Here is a 27087-nt window from a genome sequence, read left to right as displayed (position 1 = left end):
GTAGCTTTTGTTTTTGTAAAACTATGTCCATACATTCCAGTGGGATGTCAGGGGAACTCAGCATTTAATTGGAGTACAAAATTTTATGTCAGTTTTGATGATTTACCCCTTTTATAAGTGAAAAACAGATTCAAGATTTTTCTTAGAAAATCTAGGACTTTGTAAGACACTTCTCTATATCTGGAATGGTGGGTAATAAGGATTGCTTATTCAGTTGCAAAATTTCTGAAAATTGAAATGCAGCTATATTTTAATCTTTTCCATTTTAGGTTAACCTTAAAATGAGAGAAATAACAGAGAAAGAGTTCAAATTAAAACAGCAATTAATGGAAAGCCCAGGTCACCAAAAGGTAAAAGATTATTAACTGCCTGACTGCTGTATTTTGGATATTTTCCATTAAAACTGAAATCCTGCTATTGTTTTGGATATACATGCATTCAGTGCTACTCTTTATAAAATGAATGGGGGGGGGGAGGTATTCTAGCCAGTGAAACTCACTCTTGTGAGATTCTTTGTATGTAGTTTGTTTTGTGTTATCTTTATTATCCTTTCTTACTTTTCATCCCAGTAGTACCTTTTGACTTGCCACTAAATTATGATTTACAGTGAAATAACTTGTTCGAACTTTGAATGCTTTGTATAAGTGGGAATTCAGTTTTAATAGAACAGAATGTACATCTTGTATTTTGAAGTCTTTCAGGCAGATTTCTTGTGCATATGCTAACGATACAATGGACATACCAGGGGTTTAATTCAACTCTAATAAGCATGCTCTAAGCATTCAGATGGTAATTTATGCATGCATTTCCCTCCCTTATCCCCTCACCCCCCTCAAATTTATGTCACAATGCACTGATGTTGCAAAAATATAGGACACTTTCATTACTGGAGAACATAAAATAGACTTTCCTCAAATATAAATTAATTTGATGCTGGTAGGAGCAAGCTCCAGCTTAAAGGTGTTTTGAAAAAGATGCATAATGCTCACCTTTCAAATTGGCACAATTCCGCAAAGACGCACAACCTGTGTAATAGTCACAAATATTTAAGTTTCATAAAAAGGAAATGTGGGTTTTTATGTCCTTAGGTACAGCATAACCTACATGATTTATAAGAACTTGTGAGCAGTTATACATTTATAAATGTGTGGTGTTGAGGATGGTTAATTATATGGCTCACGTTTGAAAGTTTTAAGGTTTTTTAAATATTATTGTAACCTTTTAAAACCAATCTTTGGTTAAACTTCCTCTGATATATGAAAGTGTTTATTGCTTAAGTGCATTCAAGTATTGTTGCTTATAACTTGTTCTGCTGATGTTCCTTTCCTATTCCTACATTCCTTTCCTTGCTTTCCTGAGCAGTCTCCTTCCAAATGGTATTGGAAATTAGTACCTGTAAGTGAACTACTTTTACACCAGTTGTCATTCACAAAATCATGGCTTTTGAACTTCTTTGGTGTTTGCTTCCATTAAAACGCTGCTTAGAGAAGAACGCTGAAAGCCTTTTTGCTTTATGGTTTTTGGGCATCGAGTTTAGTCTCCGTAACACAACTTTACATACTGTACATACAGCATAATCACTCAACAGCACTTCAGAACTTGTAATGGAGAGTGAGGGATGGGAAGAGGCAGGATTACAGGCAGTTCGTGGTGGTTGGAAAGACTGTGTGTGCTGTTTTTGTCCTCTGTAGGCAATTGATTACAACACTAAGGTGATATTAAAAGCTGGTCAAAGTTTAAATTTGATAGGCTGTTCATCTTTCAAGCTGTATTTTAGATCATTTTTGCAGTAATCCATTTGATAAATTCCTCGGGCTCTTACCTGTAAAACTGATTACGTAACAGAAGTTTTTGAGGCCTACAGTTTAAACCAGTAAGACAGCCTCTGAGCGGAGGGAGAAACAGGAGGAGAGTGGAAGCGAGTTGCCCAAAGTCACTGACAGGCAAGCAGTAGAACTGAGGTCTGATTCCCAGGCCGTGGCCTTCACTGATTGTGCTGGTTTACTACCAACCTGGACCGTGCTGCCGTCTGATTTTTTTTTTTTTTTCCCCTCTGTCTCACTCACTTTTGTTGCTGTAGTTGTTCGGTGTCAGCCAGAGTTCTCCAATCTTGTTAAAGGCACTTATTCTTGCTAAGAACAAAATCACTCATCGTTCAGCATTTAGAAAGTACCTTCCTTTTTAGTAGACTGCACAGTTTGGTGCCCCGTAACCCAAATTTATGAATGCATCTTAAATTTATAAAGCCCTTTTCCACTGTAGATTGAAAGTCTGAAGTTTAAACACAAAAGACAGGTGTTTAGCAGAAAAATTAATTGAAAAATAGGGATTTAAATGGAATGGGTCTTAAACCTTTTTGGTGAATGCAACTTTTTTTTCATTCCAGTAAAGGAAGCAGGAACTCCACAGCTGTAATCCTCAGGATTGGCTAATGATTGGCTTAAATTTCATTTAAACTTCGGTTGGCACTACATTTAAAATGAGTATAAATATTTTTCCTTTTTAATAATCTTAGGTTTAAAGAGAAGTCTTTGAAGTTCATCTTTAAACCGCTTAATTCTACTAAATGTGTAAATACTTTTTTAAACTAACCAGATCACCTTAGTATAGATGCTCATTCTTTTGTTGCAGCAATCATTTTCAGTGCACAGTGGATGATAACGCATTTTATTTGGTTCATGACTTTGAATAATCATTGTTGTGTATCTTACTATTTCTTTCTGTAAAAGCCTGATCTGATGCATGCCATATCACACTGCATGCTGGAACCAGTGGAATATGCTCGTGTGGTACAGTATGATCACATTACATTACATGTGTAAGGAGTGATCCAGGCTGGGGGAGAAGCTCAATCTGCACCTAATGAAAACATACACCCCAAAATTTAAGATGGCAAATTCAAACAGCAAATTTGCTACAGTGTAGCAAATGTTTGCCTCTTCATAAACAGACATATTTTTTTCTTACAGAGCCACTTATCATTAGTTTAAAATAAAATATGCAAATTTGGAAAGCATAATTTGAAATCAACTATATAATGGTTGATTTCTTATATTCTGCTTTGTTACTGAATGACTTTTGTTCAGTTGGACAGAATTTTTCTCAGCCTGTGCCATTCTTGTGTGTGTGTAAGTAGAGACAGACAACTTTTCTGACCTGCCTTACGAATTGTGTTAGTATCCTCTAGAACATATTCGTAAAAACAAGTAGTTCTTAAAAATAAATGCATTATCTATGTATTTTCAGTAGAATAAAGCTGCATATTAGAGCAAATTACAGGATTAGATAAATAGCTTCTCAAACGCTGGTTGATGTTTAATGCACTAAATGTATGACTCTAGTCTTATTTTCCCATTCTGAAAGTTAATTCTGCTAAGCTCCATAGTGTGTGCTCATTTGTGCTGTCGCTCCATGCTGTAGTTAAAACCTCAAAAACAAATTCTTGAACTGCTGAGGCATCCTGCTAACTTAGCATGTAGTTTATTTAAATTATTTCAAGTTAATATTAATTTCCTTTGAAAAACAAGCCATTCCTAATGGTTTATTCCCCTTTTTTGTTGGACTTTTTTCAAAATTACCTGCTACTTTCTAAAGTCTTTAGGGTAGGATTCTCGGGAATGCTCAGCATTGCCTGAACTTTTTGAATGATGAAGTCCCTGGGAATACTGTCACTGAAAGCAGTGGCCTAAATTTCTTAATTTGTTTTTCTGCTGTGCAAAATTATAGTTTATATTGGTGCTGCTGCATGGGGTGTCCTGTCTCAACTTCAAGTGAAGTTTGACTTAGCTGCTTGCGTACATATTAAGAAAGATTTGGTTTGAGAGTAGGTAACGAATAGGAGGCTGATACCCTAACCATAATGAAGCTTCTTGTCTGCTGTTCAAATGTGAAGTGGCTTGGGTGTAATGTTTATCTTTTGGATTTGATATTTTGCATTTGTGTCTCTAAATGGAGGACTTATGATCTTACTTTCACAACAAAAAGCTGTTGTACAGGTACAGTTTGGTTTGGGCAGCATGAATTACTTTCAAGAGTTAGGGGTAAATCTTTAAAAGGGAAGAGTGGTGCTTGTTAAATTTGACTTTTGTTGAAAAAAGAGAATTAACTGAAATTAACAACTTAAAGATGCGCCATAGGGAATTTGAGTACTTATGAAAGCATAGCGATTCTTATTAGCATAATGCAACTGCTTGTCTTTATTTAGGTTCGTTATCGTCGAGATCATCTTTCAAGCAGGCAATTACCGTACTTCCCTATGCTTGAAGATCTCATGAAGGATGGCAGCGATGGTGCAGCTCTTCTAGCTGTCATACACTACTATTGTCCAGAACAAATGAAGCTAGATGGTATGGTGGGAAGATTCTTTGAAAAAGTATTTCACTTTGAAAAAATGCAGTTAGAAACATATAGTCAGATAATAGATATATATCTATATAGAGATAGATATAGATGTATAGATAAATAAACGTAAGGTCTCATAGATATAGATAGATCTATATTAACAAGAAATAACTTGTTAATATAATCCGTAACTTGTATTCCAAAAAAGAGCCTCCTTTTGGTACATGACTTTGCTTCGCAAATGCATTTTGATGAGTAACTAAATTTATCGTATATTTAATAATCTCAGCAATTCATCTTTATTTTGTTTCGTAAATCCAGGAATTTTTTTTTTTTCCTTTTTAGAGTATAATAATAATAAAATAAGTTGGGGTCAAATTCCATTTTAGGAAAAGATGTAGGTGTTCAACAGCTGTCAGTTGATATTTTCAACATTTTTGCTTTCCGCAGACATACATTACTACATAAAATGCAAGGTAGCAGAGAACCATGCTTTATTTTCATAATATGTTTAATCACTTCTTCTCTTGTTCGTTCATTTGACCTATTCTTCAAGATGGTGTCAATTTGATCTCTGTTTAATAAATGTATTTTAAGAAAAAAGAGGGATATTTTAAATAGATTGTCATGAAAGTATCAGGCATTTACAAACATGTCATAAAATGTGAGAGCCTGCCAATGTACCGTATCAAATCTTATTGAATGCTAAATTTGTTTTTGGAAGGAAAATAATGATGTAAAAAGGACAGGTATTTTTGTGTAATTTTGATAGTATACAAAGATATTAATGCAGTTATTAAAGTCCAGCCGTTTGTAAAGTGTGATAGACTGGATGGTGATGCAATCATCTGGCATTCAAAGCTATAATCTTTAAATGTTGCTTTTTTTAAAAAGCACTCAGAGGGGTTGTGGCATTTTATAATGGAAATAACCTTTTCTTTTTTCTCTTCAAATTAAGGCTGTTGCTCTGGAAGTGTTTTGTTATGTTTACGTGCATTTTGCTTCCATTATTTTAGATTTTGTCTATCATTTCCAAGTACCTGTTTAGATCAGAGGTCAAACTGAATACAGAATCATTTGTGTTTTGTCTATGATTTTTGGCTTTCCTTTTACTTTACCTTAACACTAAGTTTTCCTTTTGATGATTAGCTTCACTTTAGGATCAACTGATGAGTCTTTCTTAGGATTCTTCAGGTTTTTGTGCTGGAAATCCTTGTCGTTTCTCCTTTCTTCTTTTAGAGGGTTTGAACAGCCATAATGCTGATACAGGGATACTTTCAAGGTCTGTTTAGCTGCAGATAGATAAATAGCTATGTGGGCCCAAAGGTATTCTGTCAAAAAATTGCAAGTGGTCTTCTGACCCAGGGTCTCTTATAACCCTACTATTAGTGTGGGATTTCATTTCTTCCATACTTATCATTTACAGTAGTTGTGCAATACATGGTGATCCCTTATTTAATTCATTCATTTTTGTGTCTCCCTCCAGATATCTGTTTGAAGGAGGTAACCTCAATTGCAGACAGCCTCTACAATATTCAGCTTCTGAAAGAATTCTCAAATGAATATCTAAATAAATGTTTTTACCTCACATTAGAGGACATGCTATATGCTCCTTTAGTCCTAAAGGTGAGGCATCTGGTTGAATTAATCTTTTTTTTATGCAAAATACAAGAGAAGCCGTTAGCGTGAATGGTGATGTGTTTTTTTGGATTTGTTTTCTTAGCCCAATGTCATGGTTTTCATTGCGGAACTATTCTGGTGGTTTGAGAACGTCAAGCCAGACTTCGTACAGCCCAGGGACGTTCAAGAAATAAAAGATGGTGAGATTCTTTAACTTTAGGTTGATATTAGTGTTTGAGCTAGGGAGGGGGGTGAGGGACATTTACTAATACAGTAAAAGCAGTGTTAACCTGCATTTTACTAATGGGAATACTCTATTAACTGGGATTTCCAATATCCCCCAATACAAATCCTCACTTTAGCAACCGGAATCTTTGCTGAGTCTATCCGGCTTGCGCATGCACATCAAGTGTTTGCGCTACAAGTGTGGCACTGTCTTCTGTATAACACTCAAGTAACCATAGTTTATAGATAACCAGCACCCCCTTTACCCCACTCATGCCAGATAACAAAGCTTTTACTGTGTATAAACTGTAATGAAAGAGCTTATTTTGCAAAACTTTTTCCTCTTCTATTTGTTTTCCTTCCAATGATTGTTTTTCCTTTTGAAAAATATGAAGGAAAAAAAATGCTCCTTGATCAAGCTGTGGATTGAAATATATGTATTTGTATAATTTGCCTTCTAACAGCTTCAGAATCTTTAAAAAACAGATACCTTTTAAACTCCTGACACTTTCCATGGGAAGAGGTGCTAAATTGGTTGTTCATTCGTACTGCTTTAGAGGTTCATTTTCAAACTTGGTAAAAGAAAAAGGAATTGTTAGGTAGGAAAGGACCTCCTCAGTTATTTTGTCCAATCTCCTGCTACTGTAAACATCTATATTGTAACATCTGTTTTATAAATTACTAAAACTCTTATCTTAAACCTAGAATCTTTTTTGTTCCACTGTTTTTGTTGGAAAGCTCTTCCAGAATCTCACAGCTCTGATGTTTAGAAACCTTATAATTTCCAGCCTAAATTTAGTTGTGGCCAGTCTTATATCCATGTATCTTGTGTCAGCATTATCTTTTGCCTTAACTAGTTTTTCATCCCTCCCCTTGCATTTCCCTCATATAAAGAGCAGTTGTACCCCCTCTCAGCCTTTGTTTTGCTAAGCTAATCAAACCAAACCCTCCTGTATGATAAGCTGTCCATTCTCTTGATCATCTGTTAGCCCTGCTCTGCACCTATTCATGACAAATTAATTCCAACCACAGCATGGGAGACCAGTCTTGTATGCCATGTTCCAGGTGAGGTCTCGTGAGTTCCCTGTACAGTGACATTATAGTTTCATAGTTAGTGGGGTCTGAAGGGACCTGAGCAGATCATCGAGTCCGACCCCCTGCCATGGCAGGAAAGAGTACTGGGGTCAAACGACCCCAGCAAGGTATTCATTAAAATACTTCTATCTTTGCTGGAAATAACTTGAGTGATGCATCTACAAATTTGCCTTTTTCATCACTCTATCATGCTCATCACTCTTGCTCAGCCTCCTGCAATCAGCTAATACACCCTGGTCTTTTTCCAGCTCAGTCTTATTTCTGATGGATGAGGTTCCAGCGTGTAGCATAAATTCCTGACGGCGCGTGACTTCAGCTGTGTGCTGCTGAGTTGCACCCTTTCCTATTACTATTATTCCTACCCATACTCACAAATCTCTAGTTTGAGCAAAATGGTGCTCTAACTCATGGTAGCTGGTCTGTCACAAGGTTTGGGCTGCAGCTTGAGCTCGAGTACACCTGCTGTTTGAGCTAATAAGTGAATGAGGGCACAACTACAGCTTACTGTTTTTAAGCACAAGGCATCAGCTGCTAATCAAATCGCACTGTACAGCTTGTGTTGAGTGTTTCCGACTGCTCCCAAGTTAGGCTGGGTAACTTGTACTGAAGATGTGATGAAAAATGTGTACAGAAATAAGTGAAAATAGTGACTTTTTTAGATAAATGAATAAAAGTAGAAGCACTAATCCTCTTTTGGCTGAAACTATTGAAATTGATACCACTTTTCTCAGGCATCTTATATTAGTTTAAAATTTAGAATGGCTGCTTTACTTTTAAGACTCCAAATGGTGTGAAAAATACATTGGGTAACTATTGAGTATTACTGCTTCAGAAGACTTGGATTCAGCTATAGCATGCATTTCAGATGCACTTAGATTATTTCATCCACAAATTGTTAGTATTAATTAAAATGCCACTATTTTAGTTTGGCCTAGCTTGTCTGATTTCCCTCCCCCCACCCCACCCCCTACAATTCCCTATCATGTCCTCAGGATTTTCGCATCTAAGTTTAAAAGTTAAGGTTATCCTGTACTTTGAGTAACTCTTTTCTGTAAAGGTTACAAAACCTAATGTGAAATTTAAAGTAGAAGTTTTAACTCTGAGCACCTGCCTTCAGGCTAGAAAGATCTTGTGCTAGTCTGGTGTGCTTTTATAGGAATCCTTTTTGGTAACATTATATATATGTGTGCAGCTAAAACGGTATTGCAGCAGAAGAGCAGTCGTCCTCCTGTTCCTATTTCCAATGCAACCAAACGAAGTTTCATGGCTAGTCCAGCTAATACCAATTCAGCTGACCTGCAGCCTTCAATTCAGCTACCCCCAGAAGCTTGCAACAGGTATTACCTGCACCCTGAAGAATCTGAATATCTGTAAGTCTGTCTCTGTATCCATTATCTTGCTTGCATTTCCACTTGGGTAATCTAGGAATGTCTGCTGTTCCCAAATTATCTGGTTTTGTTACAGTAAATGAGAGATGAAGCTTCTTTCACCCAGTTTCTAAAATGTGCCCAGTTCTCATGAGGAAAGTGGTGTGTATCATATCTTTGCCATGAATGAATAATCTAATGTAGTTAGCACTGTCCTATAGCCAGGGCTGTCCCTGGCTCTGTGAATCAGGGTGACTGGCCCGGGCCCTGTGCTTTGGGGGGCCCTGCAGAGCCGGGCTGGCTTTGCGTCTGGCTGCTTGCCACCTTCCTCCTCCCCCCCTGCTGCTGCCACCACTGCTGCCGTGTCTGGGCCCCACACAGGCTGATCTGCCCCGGGCCCCGCACCCTGCTGTGGTCGTCTCTGGTCATAGCAGAAGTTAGATTCATTTTGTTCAACTGAGAAATTATAGAGTACTGAAACCATTCTCCAATGGAAGATTTACCATGCTGTATAAATGACAGCACAAAAAAAACCAAAAAAAAATCCCGGAAGTCAAATCAGTCCACTGCCTAGACAGCAGAAGTGAGAGAATTTTGAACAGTGAGCCTACCTGCTAGGCTTGAGCTCTTACTTTCCATTGCTGATAAAATTTGGAAGTGTGTTCTGCTAACCCCAGGCGCGGCGGGACAGGTGGCGGCCCGAACAGGCAATGTTCCAACCAGAACGTGCCGCTCAGTTATTCAGCATATTTTGTTATCTGGCACCCTCCATTCCCCGTGGGTGCCAGGTAATGCAGCTTTTACTGTACTGGAAACTCTGGGATCAAGAAACCTTTATCATCAACAGTTGCAGTGTACATAGTTGTTCATGGAACAGAGTGCTGCTAATTTCTGTCCTCTATGAGAACATGGGACCTCCTGCTTTTGCTTGACAGCCCTTGTATTCGGTAATACACATACTCAGTGAGAGGGGGAATGGGCAATACCAATGTATCAGCTCTGTAACAGGAGCTTATTAGCCCAAACAAAATCAAGGAAAATGCTTTTTCTGCCTGATAATTGATCAGGACACAAGTAAGAATATGTGGATACTAGAGCAGGCTAGTTAACTGCTCCAGCACATTATCCTGTCTCACACACAGTGGCCGGTATGACCTGCTTCTGAGAGAGGTGTGAAGACCCTGATGTGAGCTGTTTAACAATAACCTACTTTGCAGGGGAAGTTTCTTAATTGCTTCAGAAACTGGCTGGTGCTCTGAAGTGCGTTTGTTTTATATCCTGGCTTTTAACCTTTCTAACCATAACCTGTGTAATGATCTGAGCAGTCAGATAAATGTCCAGTCCTTTTTTTGAATTTCATTATGCTTTTGCCATAGGGTAATTGTGTAAGAGTTCCTTTTTCAGTTTTACTGTTGTAGCCTTTCAACCTTTTCAGCATTCCCTTCTTTGTGAATTATGCAAGGTGGGTAAAAAGACCCCCTTTTTGGCCTCCCTGTTATGTTATACAACTTTATCATACCTCCCTGCTTTCTCTAAAAACAGTTTTCGTGTCAGTTTTGCATCATATGGGCATTTCTTTCCCTTTACTTCTCATTGTCTTTACTAGTCTCTGAATTCCCTTTATTTCTGCTGTATCTTTCTTGAGTTAGAGCATTGATACCAATGGCAGTATTTTCCACTGCCACTTTTATTGCCAAACAGTTTATCTTTTTTCTCTACTCTTAGGCAGAAGATTACTCATCATTGTAGACAGTGACAAGTTAGTGTTTCCCCAGAGTCATTAATTCAGCTTGAATCCACTAAGTTATAAGAAATATTCTAATTGTTGGTCTAGGAGAATTCCCTCCATCAAGTAATTAAGAAACAGCAGTTGTGGACCATAGGTTTGTTTTAAAAACTATTATTTTGGTCTTTCAATGCAACTAACATGTGCTGTAGTACTTTGGGCCAACCTGTTTGACAGGTGTGCCACAAATTAGCCCCATACCCTTCCCAAGTGTCACTTGGATCCCCTTCCCCCTGCCTTATCTGCTGCTCTGCTTTCTGCTCTCCTGCCTGTGATCTCCTGGCTGGCTTTGTTTTTTTGCTTTGCTTTTTGCTTGCTGTCCTATCTGCTGCTGTGTTGAATGCCCCCTTTCCAGTGCCACACACACAGGCTGCTCGTGCTACTTGTGGCACCCCTGCCATAGAGTGGCCACTGCTACAGCGTGGCAGATCACTTTTGCCTTGTACCTTCTTGCTTGGTGACTGATTGTTGCCTATATAAAGAAGGCAGGGTGGATTTGCACCTTATATGCTAACTAAATCAGAGATGCTTAGCATAAGCATGGGTGTTTCTGGTGAAGTAATCCCACTGCTTACAAAAGCTTATACTATGCATCTCTGCTTCAGTTAGTCTGTAAGATGCAAATCCATCCTGCCTAAAGGATATTTTTAAGTTTATTTGTCCCAACACAGATCACATTGTGGATGGTTTCTTCAGTTTCATAGCCTGCTCAATGTGATGATACCTAGCTGATTTGGTTACAACGCTACAGCTTTCTCTTCCTCTCTTCTATGTAAGATTAAATTAAGCTCTTGTTTAAAAAGTAAAGTACTGTTAAGGTTAAAATTGTTCTGAGGTCTGCCACGTAATACGTTTAACTCGGTCTTTCTTTTCTCTTTTTGTAGCAGTTGCATAGGTATTTGTCTCCAGTGTATTTTAAAATGAGGTATATTTTAAGAACACGGTAAACAAAAACATTGCGGATGGTTTATGGAAAGTTTTAATGCTGCTTGAAATCTTGTTCTTAATTTTCCGTGATTGGTTTAGATTCACCTTCACTCGTTTATATTTAGTGGCATTTTGTTATAAGGCCAAGCTATCACCTGCTGTGTGTCTTTCCTCCTGTGTTTCTTTTTTCTACCATTGTAAAAAGAAATCTCATGGTAGTGATTACTGTTTTGTTATTTTCACTTTTTCAAAACTAGTGGCAAAGGGACCCCTGCCTTTAGCCCCTCCCATCCATTGCTGCCCTTGAGACAGAAGCAACAAAAATCATTGCAGGAAGAAGATAGCTCAGGTATGTCTTCACTTGAATTTGTCAGCAGATGATCCACTCTGCATTGGTCACCTTTCCCTGTCTGGAAGTTTGGTTTTTCCTGTATTAGAGAATCAAAATTAAATCTTTCATGAGCATTTATATATTTAAAAAGCTGCTAGAACCCTTTGTATTTGGTGGTATGATCTTTAAATGTGTGCAATTTAAATGGAGGCCTTTTTGCTGCTTTTATATTTTTAAAAGGCTTCAATCTAACTAATACTAAAGTACTCAAAAACTGAATTATCAGATGAGGTTAAATTTATATCTTAAAAATATGATGAATTGTAAGATATAGACATATTGAGAAGTGCTCTGATTGCCAGCGCTGCTACATTCTGGCAGGACCTAGACTGCGTATTTACTTAGTAGGTCTACAGGGCATAGGAGTCGAGTCCTTCCTTTCCCAGATCTCCAGAGATGGGTTGTATCATTTTTGGCAACTTGCTCTGCTATTCAGTAAAACTGCATGCATTGATCTCTTGAGGTTTGGTTATGGAGATACGTTATTCGGAGAGCTGCTGACCACAAAGTGGTAGAGACAGTATTTTTCTTCCTGAAATAATATGGCATATTTACAAGCATGGCAATATATGCATTGTTACAATCTGAATTCCATTATGACTCTGCACTTATTTTTAATTTCCTCAGTAACTACTTATGAGTGAATTTAGAGAGAAGTTGGGATTTGTTATTTAAGTAGTTCATAAGTTCAGTGACAACCAGTCTGAATGCAGACTTTCAGTTTCTTTTGGACTGCTTCAGAATCAAATACTAACATTATTGTAGGGATTGCTAAGATCCTTCAGGAAAGAGGGGTTTTTTTTGTTTTGTTTCCACCTGTGGAGTATCACAATCACCAGTTACACAAATAAACTTGCTCCTCGATTAAAGTACACAGGGCAAGAAATTAAAATAAGCCCAACTTCTTAAATTCTTCGGGACAGAAACAAGCTATTGCTCTTAACTAGACAAAATGTTGGGAAATGGATTAAAAAATAAGGTATCTATCAGCAAAAACAAATTTATTCAGGATTCCAGTGCGTCTTAAACAGTGGTTAAAGCGGTACAAAAAAAATGGTTTTCTACCCAGATGAAAAATTGGATTTAACACTTATTAACAACAAACCATGAAGGACTTACAGTTTTTACTAACAAAAACTATATCTCAGGTAAAACAGATAAATGAGTTTGCTAATTTTAACTTTCCATGCCTGTTTTTTTCAGTGTTTTTCGGTTGCGTTGATCTTTATTTCATTTTTCCTGCTTTCTTATATACTGTTTACCTGTTTTCTGCTGCCATCTGTTGGTGAAGTGGTTTGCGTTTGTTATTGAACTGAGTAAAATTGCAAGTGTAAGGCCCATTTCTAAATTTCCCAAGTATTTTTCTAATATTCCAGGCCATCGTCATCGTTCTAATTCTTTGACTCGAGTTGATGGACAGCCACGAGGTTCAGTTCTTGCGTGGCCAGAGAAAAAACCTAGGTAACTGCTATTTTAACTTTTTTTTAATATATATGCAAGAGCTTCTTTTGCCTAGAATGGGCTTAAATTATATGGCAAGTTTGTGCAGTAACATGTATGAGTTATTTAGAGACAGGTCTCAGGCTAGCACATTTTAGAAGTGGTCAGTGATTTTTGGGTGGAGAGTAGAGATGCCTTAAAGGGGTATAGTAACTTTCAGAAACTGCCAACCACTCACCCTCAAACAAAAGCATCTCAAGCTGCCATCCATTGTTGCTAGGAATTCTTGATACAGCCACTCCTCTCAAAATAGAGCGTGGATTTTGGCTATATACATTGTAGTCACTATAGCTAAATAGATTCCAGCTTATCTTATGCTTTAGCACCGTAGGCCGTTTTTAATAGCTCTGTCTTTTCTAGGCCTCTGTCTCAGCCAACGCCATTTGCTCTTCATCATTCTACAAGTAGTGAGGTGGACCCTGGTTCTGGCGATAGCATCAGCCTGGCTAGATCAATCAGCAAAGACAGTCTAGCTTCAAATATCATCAATCTAACTCCAAAACACCAGCCTCACGCTGCATCAGTTAAAACAAATGGAAAGAGTTTGCTGAACAACGTTGAAATAGAAGATGAAGATGAAGAACTTGTTGCAATAATCAGATCGGATGAAACACCAAGCCATGGTGTCCCTGAACTTCCGAGTACGTCCTCCAGGGCACCCACCCTAGCTGCAACCACGTGGTCTCCAAAAATGCAAAGCGAGGCCTTGGAAAGCAAAACAGATAGTTTTTACTTGGAGCCTTTATTACCTGCAGTCCTAAAACCAGCAAAGGAGAAACAAATAATCAACAAAGTGGATGAGTGTGGAGAAGGGAAACAAAGGAGTTTCTTAACAAAGAGACTAAATGAGGGACACTTGCCTTTGTCTCGCAAGAAAGCAAGCAGCAGTCATGGGGACCATGATCTCAATAGGACTTTTACTCCAATATCTAGTTCAGATTTCACTACAGTTGCAGATCCTAGTACTGCAGACTCGATGACGCTCTCAGATGCTGTATTAGAAGTCTCTAGGCCTTTAGCTACTAGCAGCTTGGATCCTTCAGCTCAGGAGCAATCCTTTGGAGGCTTCTTTCTTCATGCTGCTAAATCTGATGAAGACATTGCAAGCAAAGCAAATGTCAACTATTTGAAAGGTATTAACGCACACGTTCCAGATACTACATGGACTATGGTGAGGCATGATTCAGATTCAGATCTTCTAGATATAGAGGATGCTGAACAGGACATGGTAATGGTAGATGACCACCCAGTAGTTGCAAAATATATAGGGGAAGAGGAATCTGCAAAGTTACAGGAGGATATGAAGGTGAAGGAACATGAAGATAAGGATGATGCTAGTGGGCGTTCAAGTCCATGCCTGAGTACTATTTCTCAAATTAGCAGCGTGTCTTTGACTAGTGGGAGTGTCAGAATGACTAACTTTGCAGAACGGAAGCTCCAGAGACTTAACAGTTATGAAACAAAATCTAGTACAAGTAGTTCCCAGAAGACCACACCAGATGGATCAGAGAGCTGCCCAGCACCGTTGACTACGTGGAAACAGAAGCGAGAGCAAAGTCCCAACAGGCAACATAAAGACAATGTCAATGTCTTGGCTTCTGAATTGGTACAGCTCCATATGCAGTTGGAGGAGAAGCGAAGGGCAATAGAAGCCCAGAAGAAAAAAATGGAAGCTCTGTCAGCTAGGCAGCGACTGAAGCTGGGCAAGGCAGCTTTCTTGCACGTTGTTAAAAAAGGGAAACCTGTTGATGTCCCGCAGCCACTTAAACCAGAACACTTTCCAAAAGAATATTCTCGGCACGGTGGGGAAGACCTAGATGATGTTTCCTTAAGTTCTAAGTCTGAGGAGTTTCTTGCAAAAGAGGAGGAGAGAGAAGAAATGTTTGTTGATTCACAAGAACTGACAATAGCGAAAATGCAAGAAAACTTGGCTTTTGCTGAGCAACACAAACCGAAAGAATCTGCTGCTATACATGAGATAGAAAAAAGCAAGATTATTTCTGCTGCTCTTCTAGAAGATAATGTTGCTGAAGTGGACGTTAATGAATGTGATCTTTCAATTGAAAAGCTAAATGAAACAATCAGTACGCTTCAGCAGGCTATATTGAAGATTTCTCAGCAACAGGAACTTCTTATGAAAACTCCAACAGTGCCATCACCCAGTACCAGAAGTAACTCACAGGACCAAAAGGTAAAACCATCCATTCATTTTGTTGAGCCTCTTTCTCCAACTGGAATGAGCAGTCTTCGTAAGCCGCCTCGATTTGGTCAAGGACGAAGTCCTCGCTCAGGAAGACCAGCTGACTTGAAAGTTGCTAAAGATAGACAGCAAAACACAACACGTATTAAGACTCCAACCCAAAGCATAGAAACGCTACCACATTTAAGATCATTTCCATCTAACAATTCATCTAGAACACCAACAGAAACTAGTTTTGAAAATAGTCCAGATCATGGAAGTGTCCCTCAAGAAAAGTGTTTCTTTGATAGCTATAGACTCCGTGATGAGAGTAATCAGCGGGCATTTGGTCTCTCCACTTCCAAAGATGCAAACATTATCTCTGAAATGAGCAAAGATGTGACCAGTGATTTTAAAGAAGCGGGGTTAAATTCTTCAGATGGCTCAGGAAAAGAAAACGTTCCAGTGGAAGAACCGCTGCGAAGCAAGGCAAATCTCATTGAAGTAGACTTGTCTGACTTAAAAGCCCCAGATGAAGGAGACCTTGAAAGCCAAGGTAGCTCTACAGACATCATCAGCGAAAGTGATCAGAAGTCTGGAGTGGGGTTTTTCTTCAAGGTAAACATTGCAGTTTTGGTTGCATCTATTCATCTTTCGCTTCATTTCCCAACCTGGTTTGCAATTGCTTGCTATTGCATGGGTGCAGTTTTATGGTAAAAGCTGCGTCTGAAAGACTTCCTTGTGAAAGGAAGTTCTTTAGGTCAAGGAGTGAAGTCATGGTCCTAGCATATTAGTGTCAGGCCAGCATCTTGACTGGGTTTTTTACTTCTCCGTTACATCTCGTCACAGTGATCTGGTTGGGGTGGTCCTGCTTTGAGCAGGGGGTTGGACTAGATGTGACCTCCTGAGCTCCCTTCCCACCCTGGTTTTCTGTGATTCTCTGAATCCTGAAGGTCAGCTGAGAGCAATCTTCTACAAGTACCATCAATATGCCAAGTTTGCTTGGGAAAAACACATAGGAGGTTGTTTTCAGCAGTTGCTCCTCGGCTCTGGAACACCCTTCCTCTCAAGGCCCGTCAGAACCGGAGCCTGGACGTCTTTCAGAAGTGTAGCAAGACCAACTAAAGCTAGGCTGAGATGTTTAATAGATTTTCACTTTATTTGCTGTTGTGTTTGTTTATTCTCGTTACCCCTTGAGTTGTTCTGTTTCTCATATTATAAGCCTCCCTGAGCCTTTTTTGGGAAGGTTGGCATATTAATGGCATAATATGAATAATCATCATTTGCTATACCTGGCATATATTCATATAACTATTTCTGAAAAGTAAGCTGCCTGTACTGTTTATTAAGAAAAAAACCTCTCCTATGTATCACCGAGTTGGTAAAAGAGTAGCTGCTTATTTATATCCTACCCAATACAGCTAGAAAGATTAGCTGCAGTATTTTCAGTTTTACTCTATAGTCAGTTAAACAGATTTGCTGAAAGCAATTTTCAGTAGTGTTATTTCATGACTAGATTGTCACTTTTCTGTTTCTAGATAGTATCTGTTTGTTTTTTTATTTGGCATGGTAAATTGTAGCAATGTCTCACAAATAATGGGAACAGTAGTTAAGCACTTTTAAAAAGTATATACTTAGTTTTTTTTATTTAAGGCTCTTTATGGGATGTGACGCTTGAAGTTGTCTGCCAAAGAAATAATAGAAAACAACTTCTATGAATTTAAGCAGCCACTAAAACAATTTGTTCTTAAATCTTATCGTGTGGAATCTAATCCGTCACTACACTTTTGTCTTGTGTTATTTGCTCTGCAAAAAAGTATTGTTTCCAATATAGCGTAAAGCCTGCATAAATGCTTCTTGTAACTTGTGAATTGTTTGAGTATTCAGTTGATGATCTGTGATAACTCTGACTTGTAATATTTCCCATGCACCAAATAGTGGCAAACACGCAAAGGATAAAGAGGTGAAATTTGCTGGTTTTAAGTAGGAATAAATTCAGGTATTGCAGAAAAGCTTAGCATGCCACATCCCCAACTAAAGAAAATGAGAACCTTGACATCGGCTAACAAATGTCTTAAGCTGCTCTTTTATTTCCACTGGCTCTGTGATGAAATAGCTGCACATCCTTTTCTCTGTTCCTTGTTGTTTTTACTGAAGGGTATCTGTTTTTTTCTATATTGCTCTTTTCTGCTCTTCGGTTTCTGGAGTCTTGTTAACACTTCCAGAAGTAAGTCCTGCTTCTGCACCTTGCCTGCTGTGTTAGACAACATATACAGTTGTTGGTCAGGCAAATTACGACCAACTGGTTTTCATCACTATTTGCCTATTACTTGAAAACTCCATGTTCCACTGGACCACGTGCGTTTCAAATTAATCATTTCAGTGGAGCCTAGCTCGTTACCCGCAAAACTTGTTGTTCTAGGCATGCCTTGAAACCTGCTAGACAGGGAGCAAAGAGATTAGGTTTTGTTGGCCAGTTGGCAGCACAGACGTCCAGTCCCCTAGTCCAGCAGCCTCAGAACTGGGGTTCCTAGGATCTCTGACGTCCAGTAGAGTTAGAGAGAGGGTAGTAATTGTATTTCATGGAGAATTTCCTGTTTTTGTACTAAATAGGATAGAAACCAGATTTCAAAATCTTGATGTCTGTGACAAAGGGATTGGTGTTTTTTTATCCTGTGCTCATTATTTCACTTGCTGTTCTGCATAAGAATCTTATTGTATTAGGCACCAAAAAAGAAGTTAGTTTCTATGCCAATGATCTTAAATCTAAGTAATCTAATAGGCTTTTCTTGTTTCGTTGCTTGGCTTTGAGCTGGGGAAGGGCACATTACTGAAGTTCTATTATGCTTGTGCTCCGATACTGCAGAAGCACTAAATATTTTTCAAATAATGTAATATCCTTTGCAGCTGTTTAAAATTCACAGGATCTGTAAGAATATTTTATATGCTTGCATTTCTGGATCGTGGTGATTATGGCAAATATCTCAAGCTGGCAACTAAACAGTGTTCCTTTATTCAGTTGTAGTTAAATGAGTTAGAATTGGAGTAGACTATTTACACTTGAGTGAAGTTGACTTCTACCTTTTTATATAATCTAGTTGATAGTAACTGGCTTGAGTTAGTATGTTCCTAGAATAGAATAGTTACTGATACTGGATATCCTGGTCAGCATAGCAATTGCACCGTACAGCATAGGCTGCAGTTTCAAATGGTCCCTGTATTTCATGCCAGTGTTAACAAAACTACACTGAACTGAGATTGAGATTAATTCTTCCCAACTTCCCTGGCTGACCTACATGAACACTAGAACGCTGACAAGGTTTTTTCCTGCTAAGTTATTCATGTAGCAGACAATTTAAATGTAGTTTATACTTCGTCTTTCAGGCTCTGGTAGCAAAGAAATGAGCTTTGTAAAAGTTTTCAGTTTTGACCTTCAGAACTTTTCTAGTCCCTCCTTTGTCCCCACCAGAGTTCTCTAACTTACCTGAATTGTCATTTGCAGGATGAACAAAAAGCAGAAGATGAACTAGCAAAAAAGCGTGCAGCATTCCTTTTAAAACAGCAACGCAAAGCTGAAGAGGCTCGGCTCCGAAAACAGCAGTTGGAAGCTGAAGTTGAACAAAAAAGAGATGAAGCCCGGTAAACATAACATTAGTACAGTGGAAAGGAATATTTTTTTTTAAACCTATGCTTTTTGTTGAAAAATAGCAAACTGCTGCATACTGTGAGTGCATCTACTTGCATGCTTTAATGCACATTAGCCTATATTAATGCACGTTAAAGGATTACAAAAAAACTATGCTCTAGCTAATGCACATTAAAATAGGTTAATGTGTTTTGCTAGCACCTCACAATAAGGGGCATTTATACCTGTGGTCCAGGAGTTGGGAGGGAAGGCAAGGGGCACTTTAATTGGAACGACTTGAAGAGCACCCAAAGTATCTTGTGTATCAGCATCCCCATGCTTCAAAATAATGGTAGGGGTGGTTCAGATAAAGTGCCCCACTGCCATTTTGAAGTGAAGGGACACTAATACACAAGACGCACGCAGCTGCTGGAGCGTGGTAATTGCCACACGTAATGAATCAAATCTGCTCTGACGCACTGGAATTGGAGTACGTAGGAGCAGTCTCCCTGCTTGTATATCGGTACTCGATTTAACACCCATCACCTAAAGTGCATGAATTGAATGTGTAGATGTACCCTCTGAAAGCCATGTTTGCCTTTTAGCCGCAAAGCTGAAGAAGACCGAATAAGGAAAGAAGAAGAGAAGGCTCGAAGGGAGCTCATCAAACAAGAGTATTTGAGGAAAAAACAGCAGCAGATATTAGAAGAGCAAGGGCTTGGAAAACCTAAATCAAAACCCAAGAAACCTAGGCCGAAGTCTGTTCATCGGGAAGAGTCTTACAGCGATTCAGGGACAAAGTGTTCTTCCACACGTAAGTTGGATTTGTTTGTTTCGTTTCACTCCGTTTGAGTCTGGAGATGTGCTAAAACAAAGTCAGACACCATGCTTGCTTTTTTCTTTTTTTGTAGCTGATAACTTAAGCAGTGCTCAGTCCGGTTCCAGTCTGTCTCTGGCATCAGCAGCAACAACTGAACCCGAAAGCATACATTCTGGTGGCACTCCATCCCAGCGGTAAACAATTAAAAATAAAGCCTCTGTTATGAAATGTGGTTGGGATTAAATACTACTCCATTTTTTCAAGTGGCTAATAGGTGGACATAACTAGTAGAGAGAAGCTTTCCTCAGTCTCATTTACATCTTGAACTGTTTTTTAACAGTACACTTTACCTTGGGTTCATTTTGAAGTAGGGATGATAGAAAGTATGGCTAAGTAATGTGGTTGGGTGAGGGGAAAGAGTTTTCCTGAGTGGCTGTCTGGTAAACCATTTTATGTTCAGTAAAATATAAATATGGCATCTACCCTTTGTTCAGAGTTGAATCGATGGAATCCTTACCAATACTGAGCAGGAATCCAAGCAGGAACACGGAGCGAGACTGGGAAAACGCTTCGACTGCATCCTCAATTGCTTCAGTGGCAGAATACACAGGTAGATGGTTTCTCTTTGGCTTTGTCATTTCTATGTTATTACTAGCTCAGAGTGCTAAATGTCACGAAAATGTGGTGGATTGTGTTGTGTTGAGTTCTTATTTCTGGGAACCTTTCTTGGGCCTGTTAGTGCACTGAAACTTTAGTTAATAGCAGCTTTAAATTCAGCCACTGGGTTACAGATGTAGAGAGTATTTCACATATTGTATAAAATGTTTTACAAATGGATAGATCTATCATCTGCAGCCAAGGTCTATGTTACAACTGTATCTGCTCTGATTCCACTGACTGGGAAACATACCATAAGGATCTGGAGCAAGGGTTCCTACAATCACAGTACAATCCTAAAACCATAGTCACTCAAGCGGCAGAGCCAGGCTCAGATCCCACTCCACCTGTTACAGTACCAACCCCGAGACCCCAGCTTTAACACCTTATGCACATCATTAATGACCTCTAGTGCCTCCTGGAAAATGGCTGTCATCTGAAGGCCACTATGGCAGAAAATCTGGCTTACAGGCAACCCCCTGCTGTCAAATGGTGTCTTTCCAGCAATGGACTACCTAGCTTCTCTTTTTACCAAGGCACCAGACCATGCCCTGGACCCAAGTGCCATCTGTGCCCCATTGTCAGTGCAGACCCCATCGGCACTGAGCCAGATAACATGGATTGTAATATCCGAGGTTCATTTACTTGTGCATCTACTAATGTTATATATGCTGTCACATGCTCACAATGCCCCTTTGCTGTCTACATTGACAAATCTCTGTGTGCTAGAGTGAATGAACACTGATCTGACATCAGTTCCAGAATGACACACAAGCCTGTGGCAGAACATTTTAATCTTTCTGGACTTTCCAATACTGATCTTGGAGTGGCTCCTCGTAGACAACAACTTTTAAAAATTAATGTGAATAGGAAATTGTGGAAAAATAAATCACCTATAATCTGGATTGTTAAGTATGGTCTAAACCAAAGGTGGGCAAAATATGGCTTGTGGGCCTGATCCAGCCCACCAACAGATTTGATCCAGCCCATGGGTGGACATCTGCCAACTCCCTGGATCTGTCAGCATGCTGCTCTGGCTGCCAGGTGGGCTAGGAGGACTGCTTGGGTCCCACGGTATCATGCATCAGCTGTGGACCCAACCAGGGCTTTCCACATAGTGGGCAGGTGGCGACATCAGCCATGGACACAGCAGGCAGGTTCAGGAGCCCAAGTGAAGAACCTGCAGGCGATGTCCACAGCTGATCCACCACCCTCCCAGCATCATGGAAGCTCCTACGCAGAACTTGCCACTGGCATCAGCTGTGGACACAGGCAGGCACTGCTACTGCACCAGGTGGGCAGGCAGCAGCATTGCTTTCTCTCTTCTCATCTCTCTGTCCCTCTCTCCCTGCCTTCCCCCCTCCCTCCAGAGCCTGGCTCCTGCCTGGGTCCACAGTTGAGCACTGGGGCTCCTGGGCAGATTACAGCTTCGGTCAGATTCTGGAAGGAAGGAAGGATGGCGAGATGGTGATGGATAGACATGGCCCTCAACAGGCCCCAGAACTCATTAAGCAGCCCTCCAGCTGAAATAATTGCCCACCCCTGGTCTAAATCAAGCCAATGGATTAATCCCATTACCTGGATTAGCTTCTACAACCCCTGTGTCCTTCAGTGGGTTTACCTGTGTTTTTTCTCTCCTACCTGCCTTGCCTCTCTCAGGTGTTCCCCATCTCTTTCCTCCCTACTTCCCTATTTGTATTCTAATCACGGCTTTCTGTTAGAAGCTCTGCTTCCTGCAGTCCCTTCACGGCATCTGGTGAAGTAGGCTCCCTGCTTACAAAAGCTTATGCTATACATCGCTTGATTTAGTTGGTCCATAAATTGCAAATCTACCCTACCTTCTGCCTGACTGTAGACTAACACTGTAAACCACTTCTCACATTAAATACATCACCCTTTCCATAACCAGTTCCAAAACGCTTCCAGTTTTGGGGAGGTGACACTCCTTACTGTGATTAGTTGAGGAGCAGCTTCTTGACTGTGGCTAATTCATCTGTTGATACAAACCTGTCTTGGTTGTTTAAGTTTCCTAGTACTGTCTGCCCACCCACTGAATTAATGCCACCAGGCTGCCTGTTGACAGAGTGGAAACGGTGCTTTTAAGTAGAAAGTGGTTGCTCAGAAGGAGATCGTTGGCTTGACTGAGCCCCTCAATACATGGAATAATGAGCGTTCTTCTAGTTAAATTCACTTCACTGCTCACTTAATTTTTTATTTTTTAAATCACCACTGCTTCTTTTCTGAAGTGTGTTTTACATCAAAAAAGTGCTGAACATTATTCATCAGTGTAAAACCTGTTCAGTTCATAGATATGGATAGAATTAAAATTTTTAAAAAATTGATATTAAAGATACCTATTGATAATACACAGCAAGTAACCCGTGTGCTCATGTCTTTCTTCTCTAGGTCCAAAGCTGTTTAAAGAACCGAGCAGCAAGTCAAATAAACCAATAATTCACAATGCTATATCCCACTGCTGTCTTGCTGGAAAAGTGAATGAACCACATAAGAACTCAATATTGGAGGTAAGTAATTACTAAAACTGCAGGGTTTGGGATGCACTTGCAATAAATTATGATGCTTATTTCATTAATGTGTTATCTTAAATGCTCTTCTCTTAACATGCCTCTGAAGGAAAGCATGTTTTCATTAACCCAGTGTAGTCTCTCACACCATGTATTTGGGGGTATTTTTTGTGTGTTGAGGCTTGTACTTGAACAACTTATTTTGAAAGTGCACGTACATATTGCATGGGGGAAGGTCAGGCAAAAGTGGGAATTAAGCTGAAATATGTGAACAAAATAGTTTAATTTTTCAAGTGATGTACTAAAGTAAAACCTAGGTGTATTTTGAAAGATGATGCCTAAGAATAAGATCTTAAAAGTCTTTAAATTTTTTATATCTCCAAGATAATTTTTGCTTCAGAAGTTTGTCAAAGTACAGTATATATAATAAAGCAAATGTCTTAATATAACAAAATCTGTTTTTATTTTAAACTTGTGCATGTCTTTGAAACATTGCAGAGAATAGTTTGCTTTCTAAAAGCACTTTAGTTTTAGAATAAAATTAATGCCCCCAACTGCATTTTTAAAGGTTCTGATGTGATGTGCATATGAAAATAATATTAATATTGACTAGTTGAGAGGCTGTCTTGTTTAAAGTGGTTGAAGAGAAATCTGCAGTTCAGTTCAAAGGGAAATTGTGATATTGTTCCTATTATGCATTTATGTCTCAAAATAAGACATAGTAGAAGCAGTACAAGAAAGGGAAACAAGCCAGTGTTGTTAGAGTTATTTCTAGCTGAAGTACAGTATAAAGGAAGAAAAATAATTCAGAATAAATGTGGGAGTTTTAATTTTTTCATTGTTTGTGTTTTGGCCATTGTCACTGAGTTTCTTTGGCTGACACAGATTATACCAACTTGCTTTCTCATCTCCTGGAAATGTCTAGTGTGACTAATCGTTCAATCCACTCAGTTAAATCAGTAAACGTAGTTTTCCCAGGCTTTGTAACATAGCTTTTTATGGGGAGTATTAAGTATTTAAACACTTGCCGTTACAAGAGTAATCTATAATTACTGCTTATGTAGGCCCGCCTTTGTGATGAGCAATGAGATTTCATTTAGATGGGCTTCCAAAGGCACTCATCTTTTTTTTTTTTTTTTTTTTTAAATGTATATTCAGGATCACCATTTCCCTATTGTTTTTGGTTCTCTTGCCATATTAAACCAGAAAGGCCTGTGCCTGTGCGAGACCAGCAAGGGAGTATCATGTTTTCAGTCCAGTAGGTGTAATGTAATTATTGCATCCGCTCACTGTATGTTTTCTTAAGGCCCCATTGCAGTGTGGAGTTTCTCTGCCACCAGTATCAACTTCAGAAGAAATTTAGTTCAATAGGTCACTAACTCATGTATTGCAAGGTTTTCCTTTGGCCCCCTTAGTAATATGAATTTCGGAGGAGTCTGCAAAACCTGGTGATGTCAAATTAGAAACAAATTGAAGCATAAATGTAGTGAAAAGGTGGACATGGGTACAAGTTATATTCCTATTTTGTTTTCTTTTCCTTTATTTCACCTTGAAGATTTCTCTATCTAATATTGTTGGTTGTTTTCAGCGCCTTGAGTTCTCCCTTTCCTTACTCTGGCAGAGCCTTGTGTTGTCTCGCACATCGGGGTCTGCTGGCTCTCTCAATGTTATTTCAGGAAATATTAGTTCATCACAAAAGTGCAGAAGATTCAAGTTAAACCTTTATTACTTCAAAAATTTTGTTGTTAAGCAACTTCGTCCTTAATGTATTGATAGCCCAATACTGTTTTGCACTATTTATTATGAAGAATGTCCATATTTGTCTTCCTTCAAATATAGGAACTTGAGAAGTGTGATGCCAACCACTACATCATTTTGTTCCGTGATGCTGGTTGCCAGTTTAGAGCACTTTACTGCTACTACCCTGACACAGAAGAAATCTATAAGCTGACTGGAACAGGGCCAAAGAGCATCACCAAGAAAATGATCGACAAGCTTTACAAATACAGTTCAGACAGAAAACAGTTTAACGTGATTCCAGCCAAAACCATGTCCGTCAGCGTGGATGCTCTTACAATCCATAACCATTTGTGGCAAGCCAAGCGACCTGCAGTGCCAAAGAAGACTCAGACTCGGAAATGACACTGAATTCTTGGGGAGAAGAATGGGATTGTGTTGAAAGAAGAAATGTTTACCATTTTGCTCCAGTTTGGTATGAAATGTGCAAAACCATAACCAGTTTTTTTAAGAAGCTTCTAAGCAAAATCCGTGGATGCAAGTAAATAAGAATGAAGGAACAATGCCAGTGTTTTTGGAGAGAGATGAATCTGCTGTTACACCCGGCGCTAACTACTGAGGCTTTCAAATGAGAGACAGTGCATGTAGCAAGATCTGTAACAAGTGGATTTCCTTTTACTTGAAGTTTGCATTGGTACAAATTGGGAATAATTAAGTTTTGTTTCCTCTCCATCTCATTCCTTCCTCTTTTCCTGTCGCTTTTAAAGTTGGCAAACTCTGAACTTCAGTAGAAGCATTGAACAGATCTTGGGTGATGACTTTTTTTTTCCTTTTGGAAAAAAAATAGCCTTTAGGGAAAAATGTCCTTTTGAGACTCTTTTTTTTTTTTTGAGGAGCTGTATAATATATCATATTGTTGTACTGTATCTACTGCCAACATTAAGTCCAGCTCTCAGATTTCCGAAACCCGCCCCCCAGCCTGTGCTGCTCTGAACAAGGTTTACTTGTAGTAATCGGTTCACTGCAAAGATTGCAGGGTCTTTTATAAAAAAAAAAAAATTTAATAATGGTGAATTTAAAGATGAATATTTCTGAAACACAATCATGAAGAGGCATACAGGTGCTACTAGCTGGAATATGCCTGGTCTAAACTTGAGGCAAGTTGAATGGAGCACAGTTATCATTGATTTCAGTTCCAGGTAGTGTCCCGAGGACGTTTTGCTTTAGTAAAGACAGATTCTGGTAGATGTAGAACGTTTCCACTCTGAGCACGTTACTCCTGTACGACGGTGCACTTAATGATCACAAATTGTAATGTTTTTATTCTGTCATGAAATGTAATTCTTCTTTCTTTGTCCTGTCTTTATTCTGAATGAGCAGCATGCTCTAAAATGGAGTGTGTTTGGTTTTTTGGGTTTTTTTTTTAAATTTTGGGGTGATTATATTAATATATATATTGATTTGTTTTTCTCATTTAAAAGCAATTTTTAAACAAAAATTTGCATTCGTTTCAAAAGTCCAAAAAAAGTCGAATGGCTTTGATTTCTTTTCATGTTGAAATATTAAATCTTGAGTTATGACCTGAAAATCTGTGTGTGTTTCAGCAGATCAGATTTTTTATTTCTGGGGCAGCAGGGTTTATTATATTTGCAGTTCTTGTCCATTCTTTCATATGACTCTTCCCCTTTTTCCCCTGCTTTAAAGTAACTCTAATTCTCTAACTACAGTGCAACTTATCTGTCAGTACGGTCCGCGGCTACATCTTTCTTTGACACGACTACCTGAGGGTTTTGTAGGTTTATATCTTTGGTTTGCACATGTTTACTTTTATTTGAAGTGTTACTTGAATATGTATCTCGCAGTGCCCACGGCACTACACCGATTCTAGAGAGAAACTGAAGCGCTGAAGTACGAGACAGTGTAATTATTAAATTTTAAAAATAATGGGAGTTGAAAAGTGAGTTTTGTACAGAAGGGGGAAATAGGGTACATAATAAACTGTTCAGTAGAGGAAAGTGAAGGTCTTCCATTGCAATCTTCTCAGTTCTTTCCCCTTTTGGATACTTTTTAAATCGGCTGCTGCGACATATTGTACATTTTGTTAGATAGCTGGCTGCCTGTAAATAACTAAAGGCTTTATGATTTCTAAAGTGCTAAGTATTAAACGCTGTCCTGAGTGTAATTTTTCTGTTATCATGCTTTCCATGCTTGTGCTTTATTTCTCACTGTTTGATATTATATACCATATTTATTTTATCAAAGCACTGAAATTTAATAAAAATCATTAACTGA

The 27087-nt window shown here is 38.9% G+C and overlaps 1 protein-coding gene across 4 annotated transcripts in view; it reads left to right on the top strand.

The window, feature by feature from the left end:
* Positions 1-27087, top strand: part of CAMSAP1 (calmodulin regulated spectrin associated protein 1) — a 59563-nt gene extending 32476 nt beyond the window's left edge. For 3 of the 4 annotated variants that reach the window (XM_090021328.1, XM_090021327.1, XM_090021326.1), the window contains 14 exons: positions 270-350; positions 4205-4346; positions 5828-5967; positions 6065-6161; positions 8474-8651; positions 11619-11710; positions 13129-13213; positions 13613-16049; positions 18934-19070; positions 19662-19870; positions 19968-20070; positions 20371-20486; positions 22940-23058; positions 24898-27087. In XM_090021328.1, coding sequence (XP_089877454.1) covers positions 270-350; positions 4205-4346; positions 5828-5967; positions 6065-6161; positions 8474-8651; positions 11619-11710; positions 13129-13213; positions 13613-16049; positions 18934-19070; positions 19662-19870; positions 19968-20070; positions 20371-20486; positions 22940-23058; positions 24898-25200 — 4239 coding nt within the window. In that variant the 3' untranslated portion in view covers positions 25201-27087. The remainder of the gene's footprint in view (positions 1-269; positions 351-4204; positions 4347-5827; positions 5968-6064; positions 6162-8473; positions 8652-11618; positions 11711-13128; positions 13214-13612; positions 16050-18933; positions 19071-19661; positions 19871-19967; positions 20071-20370; positions 20487-22939; positions 23059-24897) is intronic. The other variant, XM_090021325.1, reaches the window with a different exon arrangement.

This window comes from Crocodylus siamensis, chromosome 11 (genome assembly GCF_052110815.1).
Source record: "Crocodylus siamensis isolate JL-2025a chromosome 11, ASM5211081v1, whole genome shotgun sequence".
In the NCBI taxonomy this organism is placed as follows: domain Eukaryota; kingdom Metazoa; phylum Chordata; order Crocodylia; family Crocodylidae; genus Crocodylus; species Crocodylus siamensis.
The sequence above is the reverse complement of the archived record's forward strand: the minus strand, read 5'-3'. Positions and strand labels throughout refer to the sequence as shown.